This window comes from Notechis scutatus, chromosome Z, assembly GCF_049901735.1.
Source record: "Notechis scutatus isolate UNSWTSFEM ecotype Mainland chromosome Z, rNotScu1.2, whole genome shotgun sequence".
Classification (NCBI taxonomy): Eukaryota; Metazoa; Chordata; class Lepidosauria; order Squamata; family Elapidae; genus Notechis; species Notechis scutatus.
Genome location: NC_142025.1, coordinates 128,076,426 through 128,092,802, shown reverse-complemented (window position 1 = coordinate 128,092,802; position 16,377 = coordinate 128,076,426). Strand labels below are relative to the sequence as shown.

Here is a 16,377-nt window from a genome sequence, read left to right as displayed (position 1 = left end):
TTGATTTGTTGTGAAATGATTTTGTTTTCTGTGGATTTCTTTAATGCTTCCTCTTTTGCTTTTATCTGATTTAATCTGATCACTTGTGCATTCTGATTTCTTTTTTTAGTTTTCTATTACATTGTATAAAAGTCTCCTTCTAAAAGTACATCTTTCTATTCTACATCTAAACCATTCTTATATCTGTACCTTTGTTAAAGTTATTGTAAAAAAGCTTTTCATAATTTTCAATTATTTTTTTCTGTAACATTTCATTTAAACTCCATTTGGAGAAACTAATTATTCTTTTAAATTCTAAGAGAAAATTTAAATTGAAGCTAATTTTAGCAAATTGTAACCAGTTCATCAGAGTGAAGCTTGATCTAGAGTAAGAAGCTTACTAAATAAGTAATAACAAACCATGGTGTTCATTTTTGTTTTTTTATCAGCTGCTTCTTTCTGTTCAAATCAGGCCTCAGAACAATAATGTAGCATTTTGGGAAAAAGATGCAACCCAATAATCCTGCTGAAGAAGCCAAAATGGAGAAGACCTCCACAGCTACAATATACTTTCCCTTGGTGCTCAGATAGGTGGGAACAAACAACACCCAGACACTGCAAAAAACAAACATACTGAAAGTTATAAATTTGGCTTCATTAAAACTATCTGGTAACTTCCTGGCTTGGAAGGCCACTGTGAAGCTGATAAAGGTCAAGAACCCCATAAAGCCAAGAACAATATAAAACATCATGACTGAACCTTCATTACATTCCAGGACAATTTCTCCAGCCTCTGAATGCATGTCTGAATCTGGAAATGGGGGAGAAATTGATAGCCACACACTACAAATGGTGGTTTGCACCAGGGAACAAGACAAGACAATGATGCTGGCTAGCCTTTTCCCCACCCATTTCCTCATTTTGGAATCTGGCTTAGTGGTCATGAAAGCAAGAAGCACTATGGTTGTTTTGCCCAATATGCAAGAAAGGGCTACAGAGAAAAGGATGCCAAAAGTAGCTTGTCTCATGAGACATTTTACTTGGTCAGGTTGCCCAATGAAAAGCAAAATGCAGAGGAAAGAGAACAAAAGAGCAATGAGAAGAATATAAGTGAGGCTCCTGTTGTTGGCTTTGACAATGGGAGTATGTTGGTGTTTAATGAAGATCCCCAGCACCACAACTGAGATGACAGAAAAGAAGAAAGCGACACTGGTCAAGGTGATTCCCAAGGGTTCTTTGTAAGTCAAGAAAGTTGTGAGTTTTTTAATGCAAACAATCTGATCCTTGTTGGGATAACTTTCTTCAGGACATGGGAAACAGTCATCTGAATCTGGAAAAGAAAACAGAGTTGTCAAGCATATTGAGAATTAGCACCGCCATCCCCAACTTTCACAAGCATAGGTTTTCAATATCTGTAATTTCAGAACTGTCACCATACAAAGTGGGAGTTTAAGAATTTAACATCTAATTTATTTGTATTGGCTGTAGACCAGGAAAGTTCTAAAATTAAATTGCCTGAAATGAGATCCTTTGAAATTATTTTGACATTATTTAATGTCCAAAAGAGACTTACATGCAGCCCCACTAGAAGTCCAATGGTCAAAGCAAGTTGCTTTGACTGTTAGCTGATCAGATTATTGCACAGGTTATATGGTAATAAACTCACAATGCTTTTGAACTCTATCCTGGCTCCTGGTTTCTTTTTGACAGTTGTTCTTGCAATTATTCATATTCCCAGAGTCTGTCAAGATAGAGTCCAGCCTCTGAAACATGGGTAGTGCTTTGAACCTACTGACCTTCACACCTAATAGATATCAACATTCTTGTATGATATTTCTTACCTGTCTGGTTGGCAATTTTCCCTTCTGGGCAATTAAGGCATTTGTAACAGCAAAAAGGCTTCCCTTCTATTTTGATCTTGTTGTAACCCAAGTTGCAGGGATCATTGCACAAAGAAAGAGGTTGAGTCTGTAAATAAAAGAAAGAGCATACAGAATTTAAACATTAACAGTCTAGAGATTATCTTCTTTAAGGAATCTTTCCTTTCCTTTTTTTGATTGGAGTTAACAAAATTCTATGCTTTTCTTATCCCTCAAAATATCTTTCTGGCATCATGATCATGCAAATGGAACTATCTCTTATCTATTTGATAGATCTCAAGGATTAGGACTAGTTATCACAGAGATAGGAAGGATTATTTATGTATCAAAAGTATTGCTTTTCATCTACCTTTCTCCCACTGTAGTTTTGAAACTAGCAGAAAATATTTCATTCATTAATTTATCCAACTGTTCAAACAAGTTATTTGGAGATCAGCTACAGCATGAACAGTGAACCACTTTTTGAAAAATGAATTAAAAAAAATACCTGGTTGAAAAGTTTGGGCCAGACAATATTATCTGCTGATAGAGACAGAAGGCTTTCATGTTGAGTCGATGGATTTACTTTTCCAACTTTGATCTTATGAAAGGATTGATTTGGGAATGTGACCCAATTGATAATATCAAAGCCAGATGCAACCTTCCCATTCTGGTCAAAGAAAATGTTTTCTCCAGCACTGTTGTTAAAGGAGACTTTTCTCAGATAGTGATGAAGCTTGAGGGGATAACATGTCAGTAATTAATTTTACAAAAATAATTAATATTAATATTACAGTTACAAAATGGTATACATACACACACACACACACACACACACACACACACACACAGAGGGACATGATAGCTTAGTGGCTATCTGACCTTTCTGAGCTTGTCAATCAGAAAGGTCAGCAGTTCAGTGGTTCAAATCCCTAGCACTATGTAACTGAGTGACCTCCCATTACTTGTCCCAGCTTCTGTGAACCTAGAAGTTTAAAAGCATGTAAAAATGCAAGCAGAAAAATTGGGACCACTTTGGTGGGAAGGGAACCGCATTCCATGTACCTTTGGCATTTAGTCATGCTGGCAACATGATCACAGAGATGTCTTCGGACAACACTAGTTCTTCGGCTTTGTAACGGAAATAAGCAACACCCCCTAGAGCTGGAAACAACTAGCACATATGTGTGAGGGGAACCTTTACCTTACCTTACACACACACACACACACACACACAAAAGATATTATTGTGGTCCCAAAGTTAATAATAGCACTAAATCATCAGTTCTATCAAGATCAGCCTTATTATTGTTTCACAACTATACCATCCTCTTCTATCTCTGTCCTCACCATTGTGTCTCTGCTCTCTGTGTTGTAATTTTCATTCTTAGTGCCTGAACCCAGAAGCATTTTGCCCTGTTCTTTCCTTTTATAGTTATGCATCCATCTTTAAAGCAAAAATGGCCTTTTAAAATTCTCTACTATATGTGTTGAGAGACAAATGGATGCACTATTTTTTTTCCCAGAGAAAATAGTGCTTCTCATACCACTTTTAAATATCAGGACTCTGATAGTTATACCAATAAAGGGAAAGTTCCATGGCTGATGGCTCCTTTTTAAGATCTTTGCTTATAATTTAACTTAATAATGACATAATAGACACAATTGTAACAAGCCCACTTTGATCAGCAGATAACTAAAATGTTATATTGTTACAAAATAGAACTGTTACCAGTTATCAATACTATAAAAATCTATATGTAAAAAATGACTAGGAAGAATAATCAAAAAATCTGGAACTTTGTGTCATAAAAGAACAATCTGGGGTGGACTATCATTAGAATAGAATAGAATAGAATAGAATAGAATAGAATAGAATAGAATAGAATAGAATAGAATAGAATTATTTATTGGCCAAGTGTGATTGGACACACAAGGAATTTGTCTTGGTGCAAATCCTTTCAGTGTACAAGAGTCAAGAATCATAAGGTACAACACTTAACAATAGTCATAGAGTACAATAAGCAATCAAATCATACTAGGAAACTGTCAATATAAATCGTAAGGATACAAGCGACAAAGTTAGAGTCATACAGCCATAAATGGGAGGAGATGAGTGAAAGGAAGAATGGGAGTATTAATAGTAATAGTAATGCACACTTAATAAATAATTTGACAGTGTTGAGGGAATTATTTGTTTAGCAGAGTGATGGCATTCAGGGAAAAACTGTCCTTGTGTCTAGTTGTTCTGGTATGCAGTGCTCTATAGCATTGTTTTGAGGGTAGGAGTTGAAACAGTTTATGTCCAGAATGTGAAGGGTCTGTAAATATTTTCACATTTGATATGAAAAGATGTGGACATTATGATCTAAGTCTTTTCTCCACCTTTATATTTAAATTGGTTTCTATAAACTTGTACACCAGTAGATAGGAAAGCAATATCATCTGCTAAATTATTAAATACAGGAAATTACCTGCCACACTTGAGGATGGAGAAGTTTCTGTTTTCCACTACTGGCAATTGCTCTGTGTTTGGAGCTGGATGTAAGCATAGCATGGAGAGCATGTGCCACAGCATAGACTGCATTGTAGACACTGTAGCTTTGCCCAGTCATGCTCAATTCAAAAACAGAGTCTGGAAGAGTCTCCAGCTTCTCTTCCCCTGTGCACCTTTTCTCTGACTCTGGGTTTAATGTGGATTTTGAAAAAAAGCATCCAAAGGCTTGTTCCCAAAAGACTTTTGAAAAACTATCTTCGATTTCTAGAATACTGTTTCTTGCCTGAAAAAATCTATTGAATCCTAATAATTCTTTTGATGAAACTGCAAAAGAAAGAGCCCCATGAATGATGTCCATACTGCTTTCTCTTTGAAATGGAACTGAAGTATACTCCATTTGGGCTGGAAAAATCCAGACTTTGTCCTTTCTCTCAACTCGTGTATCCAAATATTCTGAAATGGAGGACATCATTCTGAAAAGAACCATGATCTGGTTTTCACAATACATAATCACAACATTGGACAAACTTGTCATAATGATTTCATATATTTTAAGAAAGTTATCCATTTTTTCTTCCAGCTCGCTTGAGAAAGTTTCTAGCACAAGCTCTTCAATGTAATCAAAGCAGATTCCTTTTTCTGAAAATAAGATAAGAACTTGCCACAGAAATCTTTCACCAATCTTGTTTGCTTGACAAATCACCCCAATCCAGGTCCACTTAAAATGTAGCAGCAACTGGAGGATCCCCATAATTTGTAGCTGCTCATTTGGAAACATCTGATGAAAGAAAGCTGTATGAAACATGTTATCAATCACTGGAGCAGAGCCATATGTAAGCTAAGAGAGGGGGAATAGAAAAAAAATAAACATAGACATAGGTATTTTAATAAGTATGTGAGATATGTGATGAGGGGATAACCTTAGGAAGCAGAGCCATAGACTATACAGCAATCATGCAAAAATTATCTCAGTCTACAAATAGAGAAGGCATAGCAAGCCTTTTAGAAAGAGACTCTTCTGAAAAAAGAAGGCGGAGCCTCCTTGCTGACAGACTGTAGATTGCATCTCTCTGTGGCTATGGTCCGTGCTCTTTCGTTGGAGAGCCCGTGCTCTTTCGTTGGAGAGCCCTGATCATTATGATTAGGGGCTGAAGCTGCCTTGGAGTAAGGGGAAGCCGCAAGCCAGGTTGAGGGGAGCCGCATCTCCCCCCCCGGGATTGGTCTTTTTCCCCCCGAAGATGACTACAGCGTTGGTTTAAAATGGCCACCCCGAAGAGGAGGACTCAGCTGGATTAAGATTTGTGCAGGAGGGAAGAAAGAGGTGGATAACATCTGAACCAGGACAACTGGGTGATACAACTAAACAAAAGTACCCCGGGATTAAGGTAACATGGAATTTTTAAGAAAAGAAAAGTGAGCGGTGAAATTACAAAGGGACAGGAAAAAAAAAAGAAAATATTTTTGACAGCTAAGTGGGGCTTCAAACTGGGAAAGGAAGAAGTTGGAACTAAAGATTTAACTAAATTGGACTAAAATATTTTGGCAATAAACAGGCATAAAATAAAGCTGGACTTAAGATTGTCAAAAAAATAATAATAATAAAGTTTACAAATTGGAGACTGGACTGTGCTGGAATATTGAGGTTCGAAAAACCCTAAATAAAAAAATAGGGGGAAAATGTGAAGACTTTGTATAATGGAGAGTGCCACCTTTTGACAAAAACGTGAGCTCAAACAAGGAAAAGCATCCTGTTTCTGAATGAACTTTTGTGGATATAATATTAAAGAAAGATTGAAACAAAGTAAGAATCTTAGAAAGTGAAAGCAGAACTAGAATAAAGAAAAAAGCAAGGAAAGACTGATTGTGGGATTTATTGATGTTTTTGGTATAGACCCTGAGTTGGAATAATTGAGAACTTTAGAAAATTGAAAGAAGAAAGAAGGAAAGTAAATGTTTTTTGTGGACTTTAAAGATTATAACATACAAGAGTGTGTAGGAGACTATAATGCAGTCCCACACAAAGATAAAGATTATAGAACTTAAAAAAAAAAAGGAGAATACTCCCTTCGTCTTTTAATAATATAGTAAGAGAACTTAACTTGAAAGATGTGTGGAGAGAATTACATCCAAATAAAAAACAATATACCTTTTTTTCGAACCCCCACCACTCTTGGTCCAGAATAGATCAGATATGGATGGACCCTGGATTAATGGAGAATATTGAAAGGATCGAGATTTTGCCAAACCTATGGGCTGACCATAATCCCATTCAAATTAAATGGAAAGGAAAGAGAAAAATTGGAAGATGGACATACCATATTAAGCGATAAATAATATATTGAAATGATAAAGAAAGAATTGAACGTATTTTTTGAAATAAACAAAAGAGAACATACCTCTCTACAGAATCTTTGGGATACGGCCAAAGCCTATGTGAGAGGTCTAACTATTGCTTATAGTGTTAAAAAGAATAAAGAAAAAAGACAGCAACAAAACGTATGGAGGGAGAAACTGAAAGATTTGGAAATAAGTAGACAAAAGGACCCAAACAATTCAAACATTAAGAAAGAAATTGATCTGGTAAAACATAAAATAAATTTAAATGTACAGGAAGATTTGGCCTGAAAAATTAAATTAGCAAAACAAAATTATTTTGAAAACACAAATAAGCCGGGGAGGTGGTTAGCCCATAAAATTAAAAAAAGAACAAGAAAAGAGAACGATCATAGCTCTCCAAGATCAGGAAGGTAAATTATGCATGCAGACCCAAGAAAAGAAAGAAATTGCTAAGGAGTTTTTTTATGAAATTGTATAAACAGGAAGAAATAACAGAAGAATCTATTGATCAATATTTGAATGAAAAGAACTTTCCCCAAATTACTGATGAAGAGAAACAAAATTTGAATAATAAAATATCTATAGAAGAAATTAGGAAGGCAATTGGAACACAAAAAGCAAATAAGACCCCTGGCCCAGATGGAATTCCTTCGGAATTCTATAAGGAATTCCAAGAAACAATAGAGGAGATATTGGTGGATTTGTACAATGAAGCCCTGGAGAATGCTAACATACCTAAATCATGGTTGGAAGCATATATTACCCTTAATATCACTTTTAAATGTAGATTACAAAATAATGGCTACAATATTGGCGGAAAGATTAAAGAGAGTATTAAGTAGAATTATCCACACTGATCAGAATGGCTTCCTCCCCCATAGGCAAATAAAAACAAATACAAGAACCATTATGGATATATTAGAATATTATGAAGTATACTCAACCAAGACAATGGCATTGATACTTTTAGATGCCCAGAAGGCTTTTGACAACCTGAGCTGGAACTTCCTTATTAAACAACTGATAGGCATGAAATTTGGTGAAAATTTTATAGGATTTATAAAGACAATTTATAACATGCAATCCGCAAAAATATTAATAAATGGGGAAAATACAGATACCATAAAGATAAATAAGGGAGTAAGACAAGGCTGCTCCTCTACTGTATATATTGGCAGAAGAGACTCTCTTAGTACAAATTAGGCAAAATCAAGAGATTAGAGGACTAAAAATTAAAAAAAAAAAAGAGGAATATAAACTCCAGGCATTTGCCGATGATATGGCATTTATATTAGAAGAACCCTTAGAAACGAACCCTATACTACTAAGAGAAATAGAAGAATATGGAAAGGTGGCAGGGTTAAAAATTAACAAAGAAGAAACAAAAGTGTTAACAAAAAAAAAACTGTACAAAGGAGCAGAAGGAAGAACTAGCAAATAAATTAGCTATGCAGGTGGTAAATAAAGTAAAATACCTAGGGATCTGGTTGACTGCTAGATGTTCGTCGATTAAAAAAAGATAAGTATGATAAGTTAATAATGCAAATAGTTAAAGATTTAGATAATTGGGCCAAATTGCAGTTGTCGCTATTGGGACGTATTTCAATAGTAAAAATGAATATTTTGCCAAAACTGTTGTTCCTGTTTCAGACAGTGCCAGTCAAGTTGGAAAAGATTTTTTTTGTAGAATTAAACAAATGTATATCTAAATTTATATGGCAGAGGAAAAAACCCAGAGTGAAATATAAATTATTACAGGATGCCATGAAAAAAGGAGGATTTGGCCTTCCAGATTTTGAATTATATTATGATGCTGCTATAGTAAACTGGCTTAAGGATTGGGTTAAATTAGAAAATAGAAGGTTATTAGTATTAGACAGTTTTGATCTCCAACTTGGCTGGCACACCTTCATGTGGGATGGAAAATCTAAACAACATTCATATTTCCAAAGGCACCATGTAAGAAATGTGTTGTTCAATATCTGGGAAAAGATTAAAAAAAACCACTACCCAAAGGTTCCACTGTGGCTGTCTACATTGGAAGCAGTCACATATCAAAATCTATTGGACTATGAAAATATTGTCAGGTATAAAGATTTACTATATGATACCGGAGAGCTTAAAAATAGGAACCAAATACAAATTCAAAGAAAGGAGATAGCATGGTGGCCCTTTGCACAAATACAAACCCATTATAAAAAAGATAGAGAACAATTTGGCTTTAATATGATCCCACAAGAATTAGATAAAATATGGCTAGGAGAGGAAAAGAAAACAATTAGTAAAACATATAAATATCTTTTGGATTACAAATTATATGAAGAAATAGTCACAGAATCTATGATAATTTGGGCTAAAAACGTGGGTCATAGTATTGAATTAGATAAGTGGGAACACATCTGGCAAACAAATTACAAATTAACCATGTCAGTCTTGTATAAAGAAAACTTATACAAAATGGTTCATCGCTAGCACCTACCTGCCACGAGACTTGCTAAGATGTTCCCCAACCTACCACCCAACTGTTGGAAATGTAACTACGCATAAGGAACATATTTTCACATGTGGTGGACTTGCCCATGTGCTCAGAAGTTTTGGAGAAATATTAGAAATTGGATTTTAAATAGAACAAAACAAAATTTAAAACTTGAACCCAAAATCTTTCTGCTAAGTATGATAGATTTAAACATGGAGAAAAAATATCAATATTTAATTTTGCACATCATAACTGCAGCCAGAATAACCTTATGCACAAAACTGGAAACTGTCTTTCATTTCTTCAGAGGATATAATAATTTAAAAAAAAATATGAATGTGCTGAGATGGATAGCCTAACCAAATTGTTAAAAAATAAACAAGATAGTATCTATTATGAAATATGGAACATTTGGTATGATTGGTTAAAGAAAAGGTAATATTTGATATTTGGATAAGTTATGGAAATGACAGAAGACATGCATTTAATCATAAACTATATAGAGAAATTAAAACATTAAAAGAACAAAGGAGTTATTGTAACAAGGCAGATCACGTCAATGATGAAGATAAAGAAAAAAATTAACCATTGCTCAATATATGCTGTAAAATGTATGTGTGTGTGTGTGTGTGTGTGTGTGTGTGTGTGTGTGTATATATATATATATATATATATATATATATATATATATATATATATATATATATATATATATATATATATATATATATATATATATATTCTTAAGTTTTCAGCGGTACTTACATGTATGGCCTTCAGCTTTTTGGGTATTTTCTCACGTCATAGTAGTGGTGCTTTTAAAGTTGTAGCAAGGTTTCAGCAGAATCTCATCTGCCATCATCAGGCTTCTGTATTGTGTCCGTCTGTGAGTCAGACTTTTACAGTGGTTTCAGATTTAAATTTGGGGCAGCCTATTGCTGTGCCAGAATGGTTTTTCTTCGTCCTGATTGGTTGGGAGTCTTGGTCTGTGTTTATTGGTCTCGGAGTTTGCTGTGTTCTGCTTGATTGGTGTCTCTAATATCTTCTGTCTGTTTTTGGCTCTTTTTGTATCTTGATTGGCTGGCAGCATTGTGTTACTTTATTGGAGGCCTTTAGTGCAGCTTGGCTTGGGTAAATGGGCGGCTATCATTAGTTAGGAAGCTGGGTTTCATCTGGGTGCCTGGTTGGGATGTGTTTGAGCTGGAGGTATCAGGGGGGATCTGTTTGTGCCCAGGTGTTTGCCTGGCTTGTGGTGTGGAGATTTTTTTGTTTGTGAGTGCAGGCTTCCAAATGATTGACAGCCTGGTGGAATCATCTCTTCTATTCATGCTTTCTGGTCTTTTTTCAATCTCTATGGCTTCTCTGATGATTCTGTGGCTAGGGTTTTCTATAGTGGCTAGGGTTTTGGGGCCATTGAAGTTCTATTCTACTGCACATATGATGGATTCTGTGGGGATTTTTTGGGGTGCTATAGCATAGTTGAATCCTAACCACAGAAGTCCTAACCAAAGGATTCAACTATGCTATAGCACCCCAAAAAAATCCCCACAGAATCCATCATATGTGCAGTAGAATCCAGCCTAACTAAATTAAATACAGATGAAGCTGATAAAATAAGACACCAAGTTACCAACATCCTATGCACAAGCAAACCACCCAAAAGCAACTTGCAGCAAAATGAAATTAAAGCGCTACAAACCCTGAAAAGAGACAGCAGCATAATCATCCTCCCAGCAGATAAAGGGAATGCCACTGTAGTAATGGACAGAAAAGACTATGAAACAAAATTGACAGACCTACTCCAAGACTCCACATACAAACCCATAAACACAGACCCAACCACATATCTGGAAAAATTAACCAAGAAGAAAATTATAACCAGCCACATAAGCAAAGAGATCCAACACGATCATACCCAGAGAGAAATCTTCCAGATGCCCCAAACTATACGGCCTCCCAAAAATACACAAAGATGGCATACCTCTCAGACCCATAGTCAGCTCCAGAGGAGCACCACTACAAAACCTAGCTAAACACCTAGCAAAAGAGCTACAGCCCCATGCTGAAACAGCAGCTTCTCATGTAAAAAACTCAAACCACTTTTTGGAAATGATCAAAGATCTACATGTGGAGCAAGAAGATCTGCTTGTAAGTTTTGACGTGGTTTCACTATTCACTCAAGTCCCGATAAAAGAGACCCTTGAAATCATCAAAAATAAATACCAACCAGCTAAACACCTCATGGAACTAACAGAACACTGCTTAACCAACACATATTTCATATACAAAGGACAAAGATACAAACAAATAGAAGGAGCTCCCATGGGATCATCACTGTCACCTGTCATTGCAAACCTGTTCATGGAAGAATTCGAATCCAGAGCCCTGGCCAATGCCATCCTCAAACCTAAACTATGGTTAAGATACATCGATGACACATTCGTGATTTGGCCCCATGGACAAGAAAACCTAAACAATTTCCTAACACACCTAAACAGCGCATACCCCAAAATCAAGTTCACCATGGAAACAGAAACAAACAAACAACTACCATTCCTAGATGTACTAATCTACAAAAAAACAGATGGCACACTAGGACACACCATATACCAGAAGAAAACACACACCAACCGCTACCTCAACGCCCAATCCCACCACCACCCAGCACAGATAAACTCCGTGGCTAAAACACTAATTACTAGAACCAAACGCCTGGCAGACAAGACACACATTAAGACTGAACTATGCACCCTGACCAAAGTACTGACAGCCAACGGCTTCACAAAAGCAAAATCACCAACTTGATCCACAAAAACACACTGAGACATAATAGAGACCCAGAAGATGAACAGACCCATGGAACAGCTGTCCTGCCCTACATAAGAGGCACTACAGACAAAATTAGTAAGATACTATACAGACACCACATCAAGACTGCCTTCAAAACAGACAGAAAAATAGCAGCCATCCTCAGAAACCCCAAAGACAAAATTGACCTGGAAAACCAAGGCATATACTGAAGTCCCCTGTGCGTCATGCCCGGCCACATACATTGGACAGACCAATAGAAGAATAAGCACCCGCCTAGATGAACACAAAAATGCAGTCAACAAGCTGGAACACACTTCCTCACTAGTCCAACACATGGAAGCCACAGGTCATAGCATCAACTTCAATGGCACCAAAACCCTAGCCACTATAGAAACCCTAGCCACAGAATCATCAGAGAAGCCATAGAGATTGAAAAAAGACCAGAAAGCATGAATAGAAGAGATGATTCCACCAGGCTGTCAATCATTTGGAAGCCTGCACTCACAAACAAAAAAATCTCCACACCACAAGCCAGGCAAACACCTGGGCACAAACAGATCCCCCCTGATACCTCCAGCTCAAACACATCCCAACCAGGCACCCAGATGAAACCCAGCTTCCTAACTAATGATAGCCGTCCATTTACCCGAAGCCAAGCTGCACTAAAGGCCTCCAATAAAGTAACACAATGCTGCCAGCCAATCAAGATACAAAAAGAGCCAAAAAAACAGACAGAAGATATTAGAGACACCAATCAAGCAGAACACAGCAAACTCCAAGACCAATAAACACAGACCAAGACTCCCAACCAATCAGGACGAAGAAAAAACCATTCTGGCACAGCAATAGGCTGCCCCAAATTTAAATCTGAAACCACTGTAAAAGTCTGACTCACAGACGGACACAATACAGAAGCCTGATGATGGCAGATGAGATTCTGCCGAAACGCTGCTACAACTTTAAAAGCACAACTATATTTGTCTGTTTTAAATGTATGTCAAATAAATGTTTTTTTCTAGAATAAAATTTTTTGAAAAAAAAATACAAGAGTGTGTAATGATGATATCTCTTCAGGAATTAAAAATGGAACTTAAAAATATGAGAGAATTACTACAGGAAAGAGGTGAATCACTTTGTTCTGTGTTAGAAAAAATGGAAATGGCGATTGAAGAACAAGAAGAAAGTGCTTCAGAGGTGGAGGAGTCGACTTAAGGAGAAGACATCTTAAATAGACAATTAAAACAAAGGACGCTGCAAAGAAGTGGGGAAAAAAGGAAGGTTAAGTTGAGACTTAAGAAGGCAATCAAAAGGGGGAATACCTGTGAAAAGACAGAAAGACCCAGCAGAAAAGGGGAAAGGAAGATATTAAGAAAGAGAGGGATATAAACTGAATTGAGAAAAGATATGGGGAAAAGAGGGGGAGGAGAAGCAGTAAGAAACAGGTGCATGAAATAAAGAAATACGGAAATAGTAAAATGTTGAAAAGAAATTGTTTTTTCAGAGAATGATTGATGAATTAAAAAGGGTGATGGGGGGTAATAAGAATATTTCTGCAATTAAAAATATTTAGAAAATAGGGTAATATAGATATTGATAACTCTTATTAAAAATTAAGGGGGGAAAATATGCTGCGGAATCTAAATGAAAAGATGAAATGATTATTATTGTAACTTCTTAAAAATAATGGTTTACTGGGAATCAAGATGAGGGAATCAAGGTATATTTTAACAACTGAGGTATCACACTCAAAGCAGTTCTTTAGTGTTAAAACTTGTATTAATTTAGAATTTATAAAAAGAATGTGTAATGGAAAGGGAATATGACAGACTAAAGAACCAAATAAATTAATAAGTCAATATAGACTATTAAAAGCAAGGAGAGACATTGGCAACTTTTTTTATGATGATGATGATGTAAACACATATTGTTTATCTTTATTTTTAAAATAAATATTAAAGGATTCTATTTGAAATAATTGAAATGAAACAAAAAGATATTTCGATTGAGATTAATTAAAGAGGCTAGAATTAATGTGTTTGTTTCTCTCCTTACTGAAAATTTGGAATGGAAAAGGTAATAATAGAATAAAGTATGCATATATGAATGTATAATTGCTGTCATATTTGTATGTAAATGTGATGACCTGGAAATATGTTGTCCACTAAAAACAGATTTTTGTTTTTATGTGAAAAACTGAATAAAATTTGTTAAAAAAGAAAGAAAGAAAGAAAGAGACTCTTCTAAACACTGTAATTCTCTCCAGATTTTTTAATATAATCTATTATATTTAGAACTTTTCTAATGGTCCAAACCAGAAATTTGATAAACAAGCATCATTATTATGAGTGATAAGTGCCAACTAGAAAACAATAAACTTTTGCCAGTGGTACCCCAAAAGCATAATGTTGGAAAACAACTTGGAGGTAATTTGGAAGCAGGAACTTCATACCATTTTTGACATTTGTAATTCCATGAGACAATATGTTTCTGTGAACCAGAATACTCCAGTGAAGGAATTCCCAGTTCTTTGCAGCTCAGGGACATATTTTGAATTTTGTGAATACATCATGAGTGCTTTCAGGCAATGCCAGATATGGGAGTGTGTTTAGGAGATGTGTTTTGTTCATTCACAAGATCTGTATTTCTGACAGGATCTTCCTTCCTTCCTTCCTTCCTTCCTTCCTTCCTTCCTTCCTTCCTTACTTACTTACTTACTTACTTACTTACTTACTTACTTACAAATAGCAATGTAGATATTGCAGCCCATGTAGTCCTCAACTAACAACCACAATTGAAACTCACATCATTACTGTTGTTGTTAAATCAGCTACACTGAATTTTATGAGCTTTTTTTCCTGCCCTAAGTCTGTTAAGCAATTCAAATGGAGCCAATTTATTCTAATGATTAAAGTACAAGGCTACAAGCTAGAAGGCTGTGACTTTTAGTCTGATTTTAGGCATAAAAGCTGGCTGGGTGACTTTCAGCCAGTCCTCCTCTCCCTCTCTCTCAGAACAACTGATTTTACAAGGTTGAAAATAGGAAAGAGTATTGTTCAACTTCACTGCCTCAACTTATTTATAAAAATAGAGAAAAATTCATACAACATAGAATAATAGAGCTGGAAGGGACCTTAGAGGTCTTCTAGTCCAACCCCTGCTCAAGCAAGAGATCTATATCATTTCAGACAAATGCTTGTCCAGTCTCTTTTTGAAAACCCCCAGTGATGGAACACTCACAACTTCTGAAGGCAAGCTATTCAATTGGTTGATTGTTCCCTCCATTAGGAAATGTCTCATTAATTCTAGGTTGCTTCTTTCTTGGTTAGTCTCCATCCATTATTATTTGTCTCACCTTCTGGTGCTTTGGAAAATAATTTGATGCCTCATCTTTGTAGGAGAACAAATTTTTGTGTCTCAAATTTTCAAACATCGCTATTATGTCTCACCTAGTCCTTCTTTTCATTAGAGTAAACATACCCAATTCCTGTAACCATTCTTTTTATCTTTTAGCTTACTCTGATAATCTTTGTTGCTCTTCTCTGCACTCTTTCCAGAGTCTCAACATCTTTTTTTATATTGTGACCAGAACTGGATGCAGTATTCCAAATGTCGTCTTACTAAAGCTTTGTAAAGCAATACTAGAACTTCATGTGATCTTGATTCTATCCCTCTATTAATGCAGCCTAGGATTGCATTGGTTTTAAAGAGGAAGCCACATATCAATAGGATTTTGTTTTTTTTCTTGAGCAGCAATTACCTGTGGAATCTTGTAAATGCTCAGGATGTCTTCCATAACCAGACTGATAAAAGAATTGGGTCCTGCAATAATACAAACTGAATTTCGGTCTATGTTGCATTTATAGTTGGGAACAAATCTCCCTTGTGAAGAAAGAAGCTCCATAGAAGCAAGGTAGGTCCTTGTTGCCATGAAATAACTATTAGATATCCCAAATCCCAGAGTTATATTTGGCAAGATCTGAGGAGTTTCATTGATCTCCTTTGTAGTAAAGATCAAGGATAGTATATGCTGGTAATTCTGCAGAAACATCCTTCAAGAGAATTTAATGCTTCTGTCACACATTTGCATTTCCAAACATTTTTTTTTTTACATTTCATATTAAAAATCATTGTTAACAACAAGGTCAAAAATTGGACTGTACCCACCCTTCAAGAGAAACAGTATGGAAAATATCTGTCTTCACTGTTCCATAAAGTTAAATACAGAATTACATTTTTGGCAGACAACCTGTTTGGTGTCCATTTCCTTCCAAAATGTATTATTGTACTTTACTATTTGATAGCATTGAGATATTTTTATCTCACATTGAATCAGATTTGATTGATATATATCAAGAGAGAGGGGGGAGGGACAGACAGACATTTTTAATTCTTAGGGTATCTTATTTTTGATATCAAGG

At 35.8% G+C, this 16,377-nt stretch overlaps 1 protein-coding gene across 1 annotated transcript; it reads right to left on the bottom strand.

The window, feature by feature from the left end:
* Window positions 1-407: 407 nt before the first annotated feature.
* Window positions 408-15,887, bottom strand: LOC113428165 (vomeronasal type-2 receptor 26-like). Its single transcript, XM_087946560.1, has 4 exons — window positions 15,717-15,887; window positions 4,313-5,173; window positions 1,821-1,947; window positions 408-1,309 (listed from the first exon to the last, which is right to left on the bottom strand). The coding sequence occupies exons 1-4, from the start codon at window positions 15,885-15,887 to the stop codon at window positions 408-410; spliced, it is 2,061 nt and encodes a 686-aa protein (XP_087802686.1).
* Window positions 15,888-16,377: the final 490 nt, after the last annotated feature.

What these genes read in the sequence shown, in the direction of transcription:
- LOC113428165 (XM_087946560.1), bottom strand. Translation starts at nt 15,887, where the DNA reads ATGGCAACAAGGACCTACCTTGCTTCTATGGAGCTTCTTTCTTCACAA. An exon ending in TCCATCCTCAAGTGTGGCAG is followed by an intron (nt 1,948 to 4,312) that starts GTAATTTCCTGT and finishes TTTTATTTACAG; the next exon opens with ACTCAACCTCTTTCTTTGTG. An exon ending in GAAAATTGCCAACCAGACAG is followed by an intron (nt 1,310 to 1,820) that starts GTAAGAAATATC and finishes TTTCTTTTCCAG; the next exon opens with ATTCAGATGACTGTTTCCCA.